This window comes from Halichoerus grypus, chromosome 3 (assembly GCF_964656455.1).
Source record: "Halichoerus grypus chromosome 3, mHalGry1.hap1.1, whole genome shotgun sequence".
NCBI classification, from domain to species: Eukaryota; Metazoa; Chordata; class Mammalia; order Carnivora; family Phocidae; genus Halichoerus; species Halichoerus grypus.
This window is the reverse complement of record NC_135714.1, coordinates 170,522,804-170,541,055: the sequence shown is the minus strand read 5'-3', so window position 1 is coordinate 170,541,055 and position 18,252 is coordinate 170,522,804. Positions and strand designations below refer to the sequence as shown.

Genomic DNA, 18,252 nt, shown 5'->3' with positions numbered 1-18,252 from the left:
GAAAGTTTGTTTGAAGAGCGCGAGAGCTGGGAAGTCCAGGGTCTGCTACGTCCGGGAAAGGCCTTAAGATTGTTCCGCTGCCAGGTGCTCCTTGGGAAACGGGGGCTGCTTCCTCACGACTTTTCGGTACTAGCCGCCTGTTACGTCGGAGTGCCTCTCTGCCTCCCTGGTGCTCAGGTGAGCGTCCGAGTGGGACCTCTGTAGTGTGTGTGTGTTGGGGGAGGGGATTAATGTGCTCCTGGCCCCCAGACAGGAGAGGAGCGGGAGGAGTATGCTCTGTTTCCCCAATGCTCCGAGGACAGCCTCTCGTTCCCACCACCCACCTTCTTAGCATTTGGGATCACTGGTCTGATGGTGCTGGGCCTTGTGGCTCTGGCTGATTAGTTCTTGCAGCAAGTTAAAAGTACCTGCTGTGAGTTAAGCACAGGTAATTATGTCCCAGTACTTACGAGTGCCGGGAACAAAGCAGATGCGTGATTCCTATTTGAACTGAAGTGAACACAGCCCCTAAGGAAAGGACTCTACCAGGAAGACAGGTATTACGTGGCGTGACAGATGCTCAGTTCGAGGGGTATGGGGAAACACTTTTAAGGGGTGACCTCTTTGAGAAACTGATATCTGACCTAAGTTTCGAAGGAAGAGGCAAAGAATTGAAAAGAATCAAAGCCTGTGAATTGACTGGCGACTGCTAGTGAGCCTCTACAACACCCGCGGTAGATAGACAGTTGCCTATTCTTGCAAATAAATGGAAACCACACTGCAGGGTATTGGTTCTTTTATTTTCATTAGGTACCGGTTTCAGAGAACATGACGGAGGAACTGGACCTCACAGGACAGGACTCTGATGTGGGTAGTGAAGAGGTGGTCCTAACTCCTGCAGAGCTCATTGAAAGGCTGGAGCAGGTAAGCATTAATAATAGTGGTTATTTCACAGAGTCATTGTGAGGGGTAAATGAGATAATATATGTAGAATGCTTGCTTAGCATATTGTTTGACCCACGATAAGCACTCAGTGTTAGCTGTGAGGAGTAATAATCCTTACAACAACCCAATGAGGCAAGTATTACTGCCCAACATGAACCAAGTCTCTTTGACTCCAAAATACCTGCTCTTAATGTACTACACCTGCTGCCTTATTCTTGCCTTCTCTCTTTCACAGCCCCTTTCTGGAATTCTGTTTGTTACTCTAGTATTCTTCATTCTGTCCTACCATGCATGTCATCATGAGTGACAAAAGGAAGATAATTTTAAAATTATATCTTACATGATAATTCTTACTGTATGAGTAATTCTTCATTTGTATTTATACCACAGACCTTTCTGAAAAGCTGGTGAAAACTGGCCCTTTTTCCCAGAATAATGTATGTATACACACACATCCAGAAATTTTGCATGTAATTTCGGGAGATTCACAGACACCCTGAAATCTGCCCACCTAGTTTAAGAGCCTCTGCTTTATTAGGAAAGGATTCATGAAACAAAAATCCTAAAGCACAAAGCATAAAGGAAAAAATGGATACATTCAACTATGTTAAACTTGAGAACTTTTGTTTTTACACCTTGATGACAGTAAAAAGACATGCTGCAAAACTGGGAGAAAATATTTGCAATATTAGTATCCACACTATATAAACAAACTTTACAAACTACCCAGTAGGAAAAAATGAAGTCTTTTTTTTTTTTTTTTTTTTAAGATTTTATCCATTTGACAGAGAGAGACACAGTGAGAGAGGGAACACAAGCAGGGGGAGTGGGAGAGGGAGAAGCAGGCCTCCCGCCGAGCAGGGAGCCCAACGCGGGGCTCGATCCCAGGACCCCAGGATCACGACCCAAGCTGAAGGCAGACGCCCAACGACTGAGCCACCCAGGCGCCCAAAAAAATGAAGTCTTAACAGGCATCTCCCAGAAGTGGAAACCAGGATGGCTTACTGGCCATCATATGGAAAAGATGTTCAATCTTTTTAGTAATCAGGAACATAAAAATTTAAATCCCAAGGAGATACCACTTCATACCCATCAGATAGGCAAAAATGAAAAAGATGAACAATATAAAGCAACATATAAATAAAACAACATAAAGGATTGTGGAGTCATTTGCACACTTGTTTACTCTGGTGAATTGGTGCACTTTGAAAAATAATTTTGTTATTGTCTTATCAAGTTGAAGGCACACGTATCTTGTGTCCCAGTCTTTCTACTCCCAGGTACATACCCTAGAAAAAACTTCCAGGAGGCATGCACAAAATGTTCATAGTATTGCTTGCAACAGTTAAAAACCAAAAGTAACCCAAATATCTGTCAACAATAGAATAAATAAAAATTACAATCTATACACACAATGAGAAAAAAAAAAACAGCAATAAAATGAATGAAAGATAGCTCCTGCAACAACATGGATGACTGTCAAGAGCATGGTGTAGAACAATAAAAAATAAGTTTCTGAAGAAACCACTTATGCTAAGCTCAAGCACTTGCAAAACTGTTCGAGGCAGAGCTCATGGCACATGCTGGTATGCTGCAGTGCGTCACAATGTTGACATCTGTCCTCTGGGACAGGGGGAGCCCCCAGACTGGCTGCCTCTCGTGGCCATGAGGGGCTCCTTGGAAGGCAGCACAGCCTCAGCTTGGCAGTGGGTGAGCAGGAGTTACATCTCGGGCCTGAAGCTCTGTTGCAGTGCCCTGAGTGCAGCCGAAGAGTTGGTCCATAGCCTGGACAGCTGCTGTGGCCGGAGCATAGCCTGAGGAGCCACCTGACAGGGCCCCTGATAATCAGCTCCAGGAGCAGATAGAGGATACTCATGAATGCCTGTTAAAAAAATGATTTAAAAGTTATTACCTACAGTGCAAAGTTTCTCACTTTAATAATTGTATTCATTTGCTAAGGCTGTATAATGAAGCATCATAGACTGGGTGGATTAAACAACAGACATGTATTTTCTCAACTCTGGATGCTGGAAGTCTGAAATCAAGGTGCTAGCACCGTAGGTTTCTTCTGAGGCTTCTCTCGGGCTTGTAGATGGCCATGTTCTCCCTTGTCTTCACATGGTCTTCCATGTGTGTCTGCGTTCAAATTTCCTCCTCTTAGAAGGACACCAGTCTGGGGCGCCTGGGTGGCTCAGTCGTTAAGCATCTGCCTTCGGCTCAGGTCATGATCCCAGGGTCCTGGGATCCAGCCCCGCATCGGCGGGCTCCCTGCTCGGCGGGAGGCCTGCTTCTCCCTCTCCCACTCCCCCTGCTTGTGTTCCCTCTCTCGCTGTGTCTCTCTCTGTCAAATAAATAAAATCTTTAATTAAAAAAAAAAAGGAAGAAGAAGAAGGACACCAGTCATTGAATTAGAGCCCACCTAATGATCTCATTTTAACTTAATTACCTCTTTAAAGACCCTGTTTCCAAATGCAGGCACATGTTGAGGTACTAGGAATTAGGACTTCAACATACAAATTGGGAGTAGAGAGGAACACAGTTTAGCCCATAACAATGAACAGATTGTCATTAAAAATTTGGATCAGGAATCAGATGTAGCTATTTCAAACATAGAACCTGATTATTTAAAAAAAAAAAAAAAAGACCATGGATTTAAATGCAAGTTTCTCACTAAATATTTTGAAAACATTTTGTTTGAAAGTTTTATAATAATATAAATTTTTCCTAATGTTTTAAAATTTTTACCAAAATAATTTCATAATGTCAATGAGAAATCCCCCTCAAATCTACCCCGTTTTACCCCAGTGTACCCAACAAGTGCTATCATTTTCTTTGAAATCATTGGGAATCATCATGTAGAAATACAAACAAATGTAGTGAGACTATAGAAAATTAAATACTAAGATCAGGCTAATGATTACCTTTGAAGAGGGAGAAAAACACAGGGACTTTTAAAATAATGATAAGACTTGTTAATGAAGTTATGTGTACACAGGGGTTTATATCTCTATTCATGTTATATGTAATAAATATTTCTGTACTTATTCAGTATTTAATAAGATCAGTTAAAAAGAAAAACTTCTGCTTTGTAAGTCCTCTATGGCAGTTCAGTCTTTTCTCATTTGTAATGCTCCTTGAAAATACAGACTTTTCTTTCTAGTTAACTTTTACAGCACTAATATAGGAGCTTGAGCCCGTGGAAAAAAAATTTATGATAGTAGCAATACCTACTATTTAATAATATGTCTTCATGGTGGTAATTGGAGACGCAGAGACTCAAGGATGTCGAAAGGAATAAAGTGAGCCTGATTGCCATGTAATTCTGAGCTTTGCTTGAAACTAACTGTAATTGAAAGACAAGATTAGTTTTCGTCAGTCACCTGTGGATATTTCAGTTCTCTAGGCCTTGGTAATTTCTGAAATGTACCAAATATCTGGGCCTGAGTCATAAATTAAGGATTTAATCTCTTGTTCCAAAACTATTTAATAGTTGATCCTTTTATATTATGATCCTTTATACTCTTAGGCAGTTAGTAAATAATCTGTGTTTTCTCATTAATAAGATAAGGATAACTGTATCCATTCCTCTCATATTATAATAATGAATGAAAAAATATTTGTAAAGTACTCTAAGCTTCCCACATGAGATGGGTAGATTTAGGTTACTTCATCTCTCAAAATAGAAGGGTGCTGGCGCCCCCTCGTGGGAAATGGCCCGTGAAGTCGTAGGAACGTGTTGATGCTATTTGGTGAAAGGTACTGTTTGAACACCAGGTGGTGTTGCTCTCACTAGTAGGCATCATACTGGCGACATTTTTTTTTTTTTAAATAAATGGTATTAGGGAACTGCAGAGGCAAACTGACAAAATTTTTGAAGTGAACAGTGATTTTTTTTGCAATTTTGGTTAAATATAAAATTGTAAGCACAGCCTTCCCACTAAAAGAAATAGAAAAGCCATCATGAACATAGCTTGTTTACAAAGCATTTCCAGTATTTCCAACTGATAGGCAAATAATTTTCTTTGCCGGAAATAGCTGTGATTTTCACGGGATATGTACGAACTCACAGGGTTATTTTGCTCCATTGTGAATGATACTGATATATATATATTTGGCGGGGGACATTGTGTTTTAGGCCTGGATGAATGAAAAGTTTGCCCCTGAGCTGCTGGAAAGCAAGTCTGAGATTGTAGAGTGTGTCATGGAACAGCTAGATCACATGGTAAGAGTTGCTTATCTCGGGATTACAAACGAGGAGAACTTTAGAAGGGTTTTGTCAGCATAGTGAGAGGTTGAAGTATGATACCAAATCTGTTTTGTTTGGCCCAGCCTAGTGGGTTTTTTTAATATTGAATTAGTTACCTGCGTTTATAAAGCATGAGCGTTCCTATGACTATCTGCACATCAGCTTCCCCTGAAAAGTCTAAAACCCTGTCAATACTGGGCCCATGTTTCTGTTAGAGAACAGCTGACCAGAGCAGGGTAAGGGCCACCCCCTTTCATGTGCTCTGTTCCCCACAGTCCCTACCTACCCACCTTTCTCAGATAGCTTGCCTGCCTAGCCCCCATAGACGCTTGAGTCTGTGGCCTTTGGCTTAGATGGGCTGGGCTTAAGTCATTATTAGCCTCAGAGTAGCTTTACAACATTGGTATTTTGCAGTTTCTCAATTGGTGATTTAACACTGCCCTTAGACATGTCTTCTGTCTGCTGTATTATCTCCTTTACAATTGGGCCGGAGTTCTTCTAGGCCTTTCCCACTCACCGTATTCAGATTCTATTCAGATGGTTGTTTTCTAAAAGTAAATGAGTATTGTTTGAACTTTTTATAATGAGGCTGTAGTTTTTTGGTTCTCCTTTGACCTAAATGTAGTCTTTGAGTGCTCAACATTGCCGGTGATGGTGGTCCCTGTGCAGTTGTGCAGACTGAATGAGAAACGTCCTTCTTCTGAATATCATGTTTTTTATATACTTCATTTTCTCTTTTAATAGGAAGAAAATCTCAGGAGAGCCAAGAAGGGGGATCTGAAGGTCAGTATCCATCGAATGGAGATGGAGAGGATCCGCTATGTCCTTAGCAGCTACTTGCGGTGTCGGCTCATGAAGGTTTGACACGGAGATACCTCTAGTTAGCGTTAAGGCAATGCAGTGTGTAATATGGACTGAGCGTCTTGGGGAGACGTTGGGCTGGGGCCTGGGAGAATCCAGGGCCTGAAGATGCTGCAAAGCCCCAATATCAGGGTAGCTAAAGAATAAGGAGGGCAAGAGATTATTCTGGAGAAGCCTAGATGGAACATACATTGCACACCTCTGGGGACATGTTTGTAGTCTTTGTCTGCTGTGTGAAAGGTGCCCCTGGAATTACAGCACAGCGGTGCCGAAGAGTCGTTTGCATTGGTTGACTAGGGAATACTGACCAGAGGCGAATAGTTTCAGAAATTACTTTGCAGCCGTTGTGTAGCCCGTGTCAAACTGACCGTGATAACTTGACATGCAGCCATAGTCATGAGGCCATCTAACTGATGAAAGTGAAACTGCAAAACAGTCTTGTTTTATATGATGTTTATTTTAACTCGGAAAGTTCTTACTTCTTTGAGGTATCTTCTCATTTGGTTCCTCTTGTTCCCTTAGTTATTTCAAAATGAATACATCCTCTCCTACATGAGAGTGCTCTCAATTAAACATCTCAACCCTTTGTTTCCGTTTGCTCTCCTGGTTCTGACAAACCAGATTTATCCTTAAATCATACCACCTGCAACTGAGTACAATATTCCATTTGTAGTTTGGCCACTTTTGTGAAAAACAGGATGATCACTTCCCTTATTCTGGATATTAAACTGTAGTAATGCCACCCAGTATCACATTAGTGTATTTCACAGACACATCACACTGTTCATTCTGCACTTGCCATGAACTCTAACCTCTGAAGTTTTTGAGTTACCATTTTCCCATCTTGTCACTATCCTATTTTTGAATGGTTTGATTTTTCGACCCCTAAGTGTGGGACTTGATACTTACCCCTCTTATGCTTCATCTTATTAAAGTGGGCCGTTTCCCTGTTCTCTGGATCCTGATCTTGTCATTTAATATATTGGCTGTCTCTAACATTTGATATCGTCACCTTATGTCAAGTTTGACAAGTATGTCATCAAAGGTCTTATCTGATTCATTAGTAGGACTGGGCCAACGACAGAAGAGTCCACCAGAGACTTCCCTACAAGTCAACATCTGTCTGTTGAATCAGTGTCGTTTCTTCAGCTGCTTCTGAGTCTATACTGATCTATACTCTCACAGCCCGGCTTTACACTTTGCCCCCAAGGATGTCATAACAGTGGTGTCGTGTGTTTTGACAAAATGGAGATTTAAAAAAAAATATGCCTCTCCACCCCACCCTCAACTACCAGGCCACTCCTTTTTCTTTTTTTTCTTAAGTTGGATAAATCCTCTTCATGTTAACCACTTAATTTTGTTTGAGTTCACAAACCAACTCTTAAATGATCTGTTCTAATATAATGCCACATACCCATGTGAAGGCCATTAATCTGTATTTGAAGGTTTCCCCACCTTCTTTGTATTTTTGGAAGTTGGGAAATCGGCCCGCCTCCGCTATTTCTCACGTCTGTGAGCGCAGCGATTCTGAGACCGTGAGACTGCTTGCATCGGAGGTGCGCTAAGTGACAGAGGGCGGTTGGCGTGCGCCAGCGCAGAGCGCTTCATGCTCCGAAACACCGCACAGACGTTCATTTATCCTGGAATGTAATTGGTCCAGGCCAAAGACATGAACTCCTTTAAGCAGATAAGGACTCCTCTGTCTTGGCCTGGGTCCTCGTTCCCATTGTCATTTCCCTACTTACATTTCCTTCCACAGAGAGCCGTAACAGCACTGACTCTGAGTGGTGGCCTAATCCCTATGCAGTTCCTGACCACTTATCTTCATGTAGCTTTTAGCGTTTTATTTTTTTTTCTGTTTTGTTTGTGTTTTTTCCTGGTAGTTCTTATTTTTTCCTAGCCTTGCCTCACTATGGACTTCATCCTTGCTGGTTATATTCTTTTTTTTCTTTTTTTAAAGATTTTATTTATTTATTTGACAGAGAGAGACACAGCGAGAGAGAGAACACAAGCCGGGGGAGTGGGAGAGGGAGAAGCAGGCTTCCCGCAGAGCAGGGAGCCCGATGTGGGGCTCGATCCCAGGACCCTGAGATCATGACCTGAGCCGAAGGCAGACGCTTAACGGCTGAGCCACCCAGGCGCCCCCTTGCTGGTTATATTCTTACAATTAAGAGTCACTGTTCTCGGGCAGCTGGGTGGCTCAGTTGGTTAAGCATCTGCCAGGGTCCCAGGGTCCTGGGATCGAGCCCCGCATCACGCTCCTTGCTCTACTAGGAGTCTGCTTGTCCCTCTCCCCCTGCCCCTCCCCCTAGTCATGCTCTCTTTCTCTCTCAAATAAATAAATAATTTTTTTTTTTTAAGTCACCATTCTCTCTGCTTGTGTATTCTATATGTGTCTTCCCAGCTTTTGTACATGCTTCATCTCATAGAACAACCTGTGCAGTTGCCTGGAAATGTTAAATGATATCCCCTTCTCTCCCTCATTAATATCATTTACAGTTACATTTTCATATTTTCTTTTATGAAAGCCTCTCATCCTTTTTAAGTGGTCTTCCTTTTTAGAGTCCTTATCTTTGCTCTGCATTCTTTGAAACCTGCCTCCTTGAAATCTTGGAAGTCTAGAAAGGGTCTTGACTGTGAAGACTTGCCATTTTTGAAGTCAATTCTAGGTTAACCTCAACCTATTTCAGAAAATTAGTATATTTGACTCTCGCATCCTGACACATTTACACAATGCTTTTTATTTATCCTCAGATAGAGAAGTTTTTCCCTCATATCCTTGAAAAGGAGAAAACACTCCACGAGGGGGAGCTGTCTAGCCTTTCTCCAGAGGAGCTGGTCTTTGCCAAACAGTGAGTAAGCAGGACGCGTGGGGACTGCTTTCTTTCCGTGGCTTGTGAGCATGAGTTTTGGTGGTTGTCTCCATGAAGCTGATGGCTGGACCACTGTTGTGTGTCTGACAGCCTGGCGACTCCTGCCAGGAGGGTAGTCACAGCGATTTGAGTTCCTCTCTTTCAGGTACATGGCTAACACAGAGACCTACCTCAAGAATGTTGCCTTAAAGCATATGCCTCCTAACTTACAGACGGTGGACCTCCTGAGGTCAGGTGAGCAGAGCACTCTCTTTTCAGACCTATCTTCAGGTGCCTTAGAATAAGATCTTCATCTTTACTCTCTAGCCTGGAAAAATAAATATATAGATAAGCAAAAAAGAGAAGAAAGGATGTCGTTTGGTTTAAAAACAAACAAACAAAAAATCATTGCAGCTCCTGGGTGGCTCAGTTGGTTAAGTGTCTGACTTCAGCTCAGGTCATGATCTCAGAGTCCTGGGATCGAGCCCTGTGTTGGGCTCTGCGCTCAGCAGAGAGTCTGCTTGTCCCTCTGCCCACTCCCAATCCCTACTGCTTGTGCTCTCTCTCAAATAAATAACATCTTTTAAAAAAAATCATTAAAAGCAGGTATAAGGGTAGCCTTTTCAGCGTTACTTTTGTGGTCTTTAGCTTAGGTTGAAATTCTTATGACTGCCATTAAAAATGCAAACTCATTCACATACGCAGTCATTCATTCCTTTAGCCGGTATCTACTGGGCATCCACTCCGGGCTAGGCCCTTCTGAGCACTGAGGAGCAAAGGGGTCTGCTCTCAAGGGGCTAGCACGCTTTTCCTCACGGATTCCAGCCCATGCAGGGACCATCTAGCTATCCAGGAGTCAAACAGGAGGCTAGAGACCTTCAATGACTCCCAGTCACTTCCCGGCCACCTGGAGGAAGGGCCCCCAATATTTTTGTTGTGTGGGGCATCTCATGGAAAGAGGGGCAGGGCTAAGAGCAGGAGGAGAAAGAGAAGGCAGCGGGGGGGACACAGCCAAAGCCACCTTTGTGCTCGCCTGGCACAGTCCCCTTAACATCCTGCTGAGCCGAGGGAAGGGAGTTACGGTAGTCACTCTCAACCTCGGATGAGCCAGCTGGGGACCCCCTGACATCCAGGTCAAAGTCCATACCCCTCAGTCGTTCATAGTGTGCCCTAATCCCAGCAGGACCTCATCAGGCAAAATTGCCAGACCAAATCAAACAGTTCTCCGGGGGACCGGGATCCACCTTATTCACAGCCTAAATGTAATGCATTGAGGCCACAAGTTCAAGTACAACTGAGCCCTGGGAATTGATCTCCCACCTAGCCTGTGCTGGGGGTCACAGGGTGGCAGGTGGCAGGTGGAAGAGTTAGAACAGGACGGATGGAGACATGGTTCCCCGGCTGTGTCAGTCAGCTCAGGCTGCTATAATGAAGTACCACAGACTAGAGCAAACATTTCTTCTCTGGAGGCCAGAAGTCTATGATCGAGGTGCTAGCAGGGTTGGTTTCCTCTGGGGCCTCTCCCATGGTTGCCCGTCTGTGCTCGTGCACCCCTCATGTCTCTTCCTCTTCTTTATAAGGACACCAGTCCGATTGGACTGGGCCCTACCCTGACGGTCTCGTTTCAACTTAATTACCTCCTTAAAGGCCCTATTTCCAAATATATTTCCATCCTGAAGTACTGGGGTTAGGGTGTCAACATATGCATTTGTGGGGAAGGCGGGGGCAGGTGCAGCCGATAACACCAGGAGCAAGGTAAACCCATAGCAGATTTGTGGAACTCTGAACTGGTCATTTTGGTGAACCTACCTGAGGGAAACAAAAGGCCCGGTCCATGTCCAGTTCCACCACTTTTTGTCTACATCTTGGAAAAAGAGGAGTGAAGCCAGGACCGCATCCCTAATCATTGCCCAGTGCTATCGTACCTAGTTGATTAAAGCAACCATGAATCTAACTGAATTCTACTAGATGCTGGCCGACACCTCCTAAAACACATGTCACTTGTCCCAGATCCCTTCCAAGGACTAGAGCCAGGTCCCTGGAATTGGAAACTTGTGGAGGGGATCAACCTGCCTCAGTGAAATCAATCTTGCTTGGTTAGCCCAGATGCCCTGAGTCCCCTTCAGGCCTCTGGAGCATTGTAGACCCTGCGGGCAGAGTGGGGGAAGGCATGTTGAAATCCAAGCTGGGTTTCCTGGAATAAGTAGCTGCCCAGCCGGGTCAACTGGCCCTGTGAAGTTGGAGTGTCTGTGGCAGGCCCCAGACCCTAAAGCGGCTCAAGGGACCCCCTTAGACCTTTGGAGCCAGTTATCCTGAACCCCCACCTGTGGATGAGGAAATCAAGGGCAATATGAATGCTGAGCTAGGCTTTTAGAACTGAGAGTTATCCAGTAGGTTCTCAGAACCTGCAGTTGATGGAGTCCTCTGGGTACACATGGAGCTCCAAGAAATGAAGAGCTGTCGAGCAGCCCAGCCTGGGGCACTCCTTACGTGCAGTGTTGGCTGGTGGTAGAAGAGGCAGCAGTGTCTCACCCGGAATCAACCAGGGAAGGACCGCTTACGGTGAAAACCTATATTCCGTCATCTGGCACTCAAGACTATCCCCATGTGACCCAATCTTTCTAATGCTCTCTGCTGCTACTACTATGTATAAAAATATTTTCTCACTAGATTTATACACTCTTGACCTCCCAAAACTGCGTGCATATTTCTGCCTTGGCCCTTGCTGTTAGCTCCCAGGCTAACTTCCCTCGTTGAGTCTGCATTGACGTCTTCCTCCCCACTTGCCTGAGGGACTGTGCTACCAGTGTGAGGCTTTATCAAATGCTGCCGGTAGCCCTTTTCAGAGTGACTCTGTGTCACGCTTCCTTGTATCTTCCACAATGTGCACATTTTACATACTTGGCGTCTGTTGAATGAGCCATTGCTGTGTGAGGCCCTGGATGGGAAGTGTGCTATTTCTGTAAGGAGCCAGATCTCTCCTCAAGTCACCCTCCCCGCAAAATGCTGTCACATCAGGGGTCCCTTAGTGCTCGGTACAGTGAATCCCAGCAGCTTTCCCAGATTGGTCTTGTTGGCTGAGCATTTTCTGACTGCATTATCATTTCTCTGGCAGTTCCCAAACCAGATCTAGATTCATACGTGTTTCTGAGAGTGAAAGAACGACAGGAAAACATCCTGGTAGAACCAGAAACAGATGAGCAAAGGTGAGCAACATGTGACCTTGACGGTGGGAAATCTGCCTCCACTGGGGGCACCAGCTCAGCTCTGCATACATTTTTTCCTCTTTTTTCAGGGACTATGTGATTGACTTAGAGGAAGGCTCGCAGCACTTGATCCGATACAAAACCATTGCACCCCTGGTTGCTTCTGGAGCAGTTCAGCTGATATAAAATCAAAAGTAAATACAATGACAGCATGGAACCCTAAAGATAATGTGTAAGATCTCCTTACCTCTTTGTGCCTGCAGACGGCAGACTTTCCCGGCAGTGCTGTGGGTCACCTGGGCATTGAGGAGCTCAAGGCAAGATTCCTAACTTGCCACACGTCCTCACTGCCATCCTAGCCACAGTCAGCAGATGGAGCCATCGCTCTGCTGATTCCGCGTGCTGGCCGCTCTGGCCGAGCCCTCTGAGACGCTCACTTTGTGCGCCTTTTTCCTTCGTGGTATTTCTTGAGCTAAAGGAAGTGAGGCAACCACAGTTCATAAACAAGCCTCGCTGCCTATGATTAGGGGGCAGTAGTTAGCCCTGACCTGAGGGTGACCGGACAGCTCTTTCACCTCCCCAGTAAGGAGAGGATAAATGCAGTAGAATAACAGAAGATGAAATATCTTCTAGATTTATCTTCTAGATTATCTCACTGGATTGTGTGAACTAACCTTCTGGAACCTCTGATACTGGACTTAAAACCAATTTCTGCCCTGGTGGGTACTGAGAAGCACAACTAAACCAAGAAACCATTACTGAGTTTCAGTTTTGTGCCAAAAGGAGCCTCCGGCCAGTTCTCAGTTTATAGCCTAATGAAGTATGTACTCCCTGCTGCTAACCTGCAGCCTTCCCCGAATCTCGGGCAGCTTTGCCAAGCCAACCTCCAGGCCATCTGGCCATTCTTGGCCAGGGATCTGCTAACAGCAACATTAACTATCCTATCTTGTGACCTTAGTAACAGCGTTTCTGTTTTTAGCTCTCCTTTCTCAAGGGAAGTGGATGAAATTAACATGAGCAGAGAGTATCACAGTGATACCTGAAGGAAGGATGTAGAGACAGTGAATGAATTGTCTTTCCCTGAAACATGATAAAAAGGAACCTGCATTCCAGTCTTTTCTTGCTGATGAGAAGGCAGCAGATTTTCATTTATATAATATAGGCTATTAGAGTAATCAATGTAATATGGCTATCATTTCCAAGAGAAATCACTAAGTTAAAGCAAGAAGGGTTTATTTGTTAATAAAAGCATTTTATATTTCATGCAGTGCTTTACTTTTTCCACAGTGTTTTTACCTTCTTCAGCTATTTATAAAACAAGTATGTATTGAGTATGTAGGGTGCCGGGCACAGTTCAAGGCACTGAGGCTCCAACCGAGCATAAGTCAGAGAATTGGAACAGGGCGACTTCACTAAAGAGTAACTAGAGTGAGGGTTTGAGAGGTTCTTACCTAATTCAGTGAATCTCACTAAATTGGGCCAAGATCTGAATACCAAGGAGCCAGACACAGATCAAAAGGAAGGTCATTCTAGACAGAGAAGACAGCTTATACAAAGGCCTTGAAGCAGAAACGAGGTCTGCCCACGGTCCTAAAACACAATGGGCCCTCAGTAGAGTCTAAGAGGCAGTCTGGGCCAAGATCACGTAGGTCTTTGTTAGCAAGGATCCCATTTGGTTCTCACAGCAGTCCTGAGAAGTTGACAGGGCTGGCAGTAATAGGTGGGAAATGGATGTTAAAGTGGATGTTTAGTGGTAAATCTGAGACTAGAACCCACAGCTCCCTCCTAATCACACGTATACGAGCTCTCTCCCCACTGCCTCCCTTGTGCTGAGCAGCCTGGAGAGGGATGTGGGCTATTACGCTGTTACCTAGAACGGTGCCTCCAGAGCCTTGATACGAACACCGATCGCCCAGAGATCTTGTTAAGATGCCGATCCTGATTCGGGAAGACTAGGATGGGGCCGAGAGTTCTGCGTTTCTGAGGAGCTCCCAGGCTGTGCCGTTGATACTGACCCAGGAACCCACTTGGAGCGGTAGAGCTCTACGCCGTCACCAGCTCCCACCATGTACGTGCCAGGCCGCACAGAAGACTTAAAGGTCTCTACAAAACCACAGAGTGCATTGCTCCATTTCCTAGGCCACCACTTTAAAGGAAGACGGGTTTAAATCAGTTGTTTTAAGATAAAGGGGAAGTTCAATTTCAAAACCAAGTAGGAAAGGAAATGAAGTGGCTTAGTGTGACATTGACTTCAACTTTTCCAGTTTGTGGTATTTTGCTCCATTGATAAGAACTCATCATGAAAGCCTGAGAGATGGTTTTTCAAATAATTGCATCATACCTCATCATAAGCTTGTTGCTAGCAAGATGGCTCTTCCTGAGAAGTGCTGGCAGGTCCAGATCTGGGTTTTTCCAGCCACAGCAATCATGATTCAGCTGTGACCTTACAACAAGGTCAGCTGTTTTTACTCTGTGCTCAGGCTCCAGCAAGCAATGTGACTTTGGTGCCGTCAGACTTCCTTGTGTGAGGTACACAAGTTAACCATAGAGCTTTCAGAGTAAACTGTTAAGCATGCACATTGTTTATCCATTCTTAATATAATGTTCTTTAATTTTTCTTGGGAAGCTAAAATTCCAAACATTTGGAATTCTTCTAGAATTGATTTTTTTATATATTGTGGTAAAAGACACATAACATAAAATCTACCATCTTGACCGTTTCTAAGTGTACGGCTCAGCGTATTAAAGAGATTCACATTGTGCAGCCCGCACCACCATCCAACTCCATAACTTTTCATCTTGTAAACCTGGAACTCTTCACCTCTTTGACAATAGCTCCCCTTTATCTCCCCTCCCTGCCAGCCCCTGAAAGCCACCATTGTACTTTCAGTCTTTATGGTTTTGACTACTCTTAAGTACCTCATATAAGTGGAATCAGAGTATTTCTCTTTGTGACCAGCTTATTTCACTTAGCATAGCGTCCTCGAAGTTCATCCATGTTGTACGTATTATGTGTCAGAATTTCTTTCCTTTTTTTTTTAAGATTTCATTTATTTGAGAGAGAGCACGAGCAGGGGGAAAGGCAGAGGGAGAGAGAAAGGGAGAAGCCAACTCTCAGCTGAGCAGGGAGCCCAACATGGGGCTTGATCCCAGGCCTCTGGGATCATGAGCTGAGCTGAAGGCAGACACTTAATCGACTGAGCCACCCAGGCGCCCCAGAATTTCTTTCCATTTTAAGGCGAATAATATCGCATTGTATATGTATAGATCACCTTTGCTTATTCATTCATCCATCATTGAACAGGGTGTGTTCAACATGGGTTGCTCCACTTTTCAGCTATTAAGAATAATACTATATAGGGGCACCTGGGTGGCTCAGTTGGTTAAACATCTGCCTTGGGATCCAGCCCTGCGTTGGGTTCCCTGCTCAGCAGTGAGCGTGCTTCTCCCTCTCTTTGACCTTCCCCTCACTCATGCACTCGCTCGCTCGCTCTCTCAAATAAATAAGTAAATAAATAAAGAATAATACCATCAACATGGAAGTACAAATATCTCTTTGAGACCCTGCTTTCAATTCTGTAAACCCAGAAGTGGAATTGGATCCTATGGTAATTCTGTTTAACATTTTGGAACCGTTCTAGTGTTTTCCGCGGCCACTGTACCATTTTACATTCCCACCAACAGTGCAGAAGTGTTCCAGTCTCCAGTTTCTCTACATCATCCCACTGTTTTCTATTTTTGTTTTATAATGACCATCCAAATGTGTGTGAGGTGGTATCTCATAGTTTTGATTTGCATTTCCCTAATTATTGGTGATGTTGAGCATCTTTCCATGTGTTTACTTGCCATTCCTCTATCTTCTTTGGAGAAATGTCTATTCAAGTTCTTCACCCATTTTTTAATCGGGTTGCTGGGTTTTTTGTTGTTGAGTTGTCAGAGTTCTCTATACATTCTGGTTATTAACCCCTTATCAGATTTATGATTTGCAAACATTTTCTCCCATTCTGTGGGTTGCCTTTTTACTCTGTGGATAGTGTCTTTTGATGTACACAACTTACAAATTTTCGTGACGTCCAATCTGTCATTTTTTTTCTTTTGTTATCTGCGCCTTTGGTGTCATAGCCAACAAATCATCATGAAATCCACTGTCATGAAGCTTTTGTTCTATGTTTTCTTCTCAGAGTTTTATTGTTTTATGTCTTACATTCAGGTCCTTGATTTATTTTGAGTTAAATTTTATATATGGTGTTAGGTAAGGGTTCAACTTTTTTTTTGCATGTGGATATCCAGTCCCCCCTCACACACACACACACACACACACCATTTGTTGAAAAGACTGTCCTTTTCCCATTGAATGGTCTTGGTACCCTTGTCAAAAATCATTTGACCATTTATGTGAGGGCTTATTTCTGGGTGCTGTACTCTGTTCCATTGGTCTATATGTCTGGCTTTATGCCAATACCACACTATTTTGATTACTGTAACTTCATAGTAAGTGTATCATCAAGAAAGTGTGAATCCTTCAGTTTTGTTTTTTCAAGACTGTTCTAGTTATTCAAGATTTTCCTGAGTTTACATGTGGGTTTTAGGATATATTTTTTCTATTTTTGCAAAAAATATCATTGGGATTTTGATAGAGATTGCACTGAATCTGTAGATCACTTTAGGTAGTATTGACATTTTAACAATATTAAGTCTCCTATTCCATGAGCATAGAGTGTGTTTTCATTTACTTAGGTCTTTAATTTCTTACAGCAATACTGTGTAGTTTTCATTGTACAAAGCTTTCACCTCCTTGGTTAACTCCTAAGTGTTTTATTTTTTATGATGCTATTGTAAATGGAACCATCTTTATAACTTTTCATTGTTCATGTATAGAAATGTAACTAATTTTTGTGTGTTTGTATCCTGCTACTTTGCTGAATTTATGTATTCTAACAGCTTGTGAAGTCTAAGGTTTTCTACTTTTAAGATCATATCATCTGCAAGCAGAGATAATTTCACTTCTTCCTTTCCAATTTGGCTACCTTTATTTCTTTTTCTTGCCTAATTACTCTGACCAGAACTTCCAGTACTATGTTAAATACAAGCGGTGGAAGTGGACATCCTTGTCAAGTTCCTGATCTTAGAGGAGAAGCTTTCAGCCTTTCACCATTGAATATGGTGTTTGCTGTGGCTTTTATTATGTGGAGGTAGTTTACGTCTCTTCCTATTTTGTTGACTGTTTTTATCATGAAAGGGTGTTGAATTTTGTCAAATGCTTTTTCTGCATTAACTGAGATGATCTTGTGATTTTTTTCCTTCATTTTTATTGATGTGGCCTATTACACTGACCAAGTTTCATATATTGACCCATCCTTGCATCCCAGAAATAAATCCCACTTGGTCATTGTGCCCTTTTTGCATCAGTGCTCATAAGGGGTATTGGTCTGCACTTTTCTTGTAGTGTCTTTGTCTGGCTCTGGTATCAGGGTTATACTGGCATTGAATGAGTGAAGAAGTGTTCTCTCCTCTTACATATTTTGGAAAAATTTGAGAAGGATTGGTATCACTTCTTCTTTAATTGTTTGGTAGGATTCACCAGTGAAGCCATCAAGTTCAGGGCTTTTTTTTTTGGATGGAATATTTTTGATTACATATTCAGTCACCTTACTCGTTATAAATCTGTTCAGATTCTCTATTTCTTTGTGATTTAGTCTTGGTAGCGTTCTGTGTTTCTAAGCATGTGTCCATTTCTTCTGGGTTAACCAATTTTGGTTCATGTACTTTCTTACAATCCTTTTTATCTCTCTGGAATCAGTAGTAATGTCCCCACTTTTATTTCTGATTTTGGTAATCTGTGTCTTCTTTTTTTCAGTCCATCTAGGCAAAGGTTTGTCAATTTTGTTGATCTTTTTGAAGAACCAACTTTTGGCTTTATTGATTTGCTCTGTTGTTTTTCTATTCTATATTTCATTTATCTCTTCTCCAATCCTTACTATTTTCTTCCTTTTTGCATGTTTGGGATTAGTTCTTCTTTTCCTAGTTTCCAAAGTTGTAAAGTTAGGTTGTTGATTTGAGATTTTTCTTGTTTTTTAATGTAAAACATTTATGGCTATAAATTTTCCCATTAGCTCTGCTCTTGCTACATCTCATAATGTTTTCATATGTCGTGTTCTCATTT

The 18,252-nt window shown here is 42.9% G+C and overlaps 1 protein-coding gene across 3 annotated transcripts; it reads left to right on the top strand.

Annotated features, from left to right (window-relative positions):
• Window positions 1-4: 4 nt before the first annotated feature.
• On the top strand, window positions 5-13,352 carry GINS4 (GINS complex subunit 4). Of its 3 annotated transcripts, none has more exons than XM_036102276.2 (8): window positions 5-177; window positions 790-903; window positions 5,060-5,146; window positions 5,915-5,953; window positions 8,786-8,883; window positions 9,050-9,138; window positions 11,999-12,089; window positions 12,179-13,352. In XM_036102276.2, exons 2-8 carry the CDS (start codon window positions 808-810, stop codon window positions 12,273-12,275), a joined length of 597 nt encoding a protein of 198 aa, XP_035958169.1. In that variant the 5' UTR covers window positions 5-177; window positions 790-807; the 3' UTR covers window positions 12,276-13,352. The 3 variants fall into 3 exon arrangements, with proteins under 3 accessions (XP_035958169.1, XP_035958168.1, XP_035958170.1); XM_036102275.2 differs by having other exon boundaries at window positions 5,915-6,028; XM_036102277.2 differs by lacking the exon at window positions 5,060-5,146 and having other exon boundaries at window positions 5,915-6,028.
• The last annotated feature ends 4,900 nt before the right edge of the window (window positions 13,353-18,252 follow it).

Coding starts and splice junctions, on each gene's coding strand:
- GINS4 (XM_036102275.2), top strand. CDS start 808: ATGACGGAGGAACTGGACCTCACAGGACAGGACTCTGATGTGGGTAGT. Junction 904..5,059: donor TCATTGAAAGGCTGGAGCAG/GTAAGCATTAAT, acceptor ATTGTGTTTTAG/GCCTGGATGAATGAAAAGTT. Junction 5,147..5,914: donor TGGAACAGCTAGATCACATG/GTAAGAGTTGCT, acceptor CTCTTTTAATAG/GAAGAAAATCTCAGGAGAGC.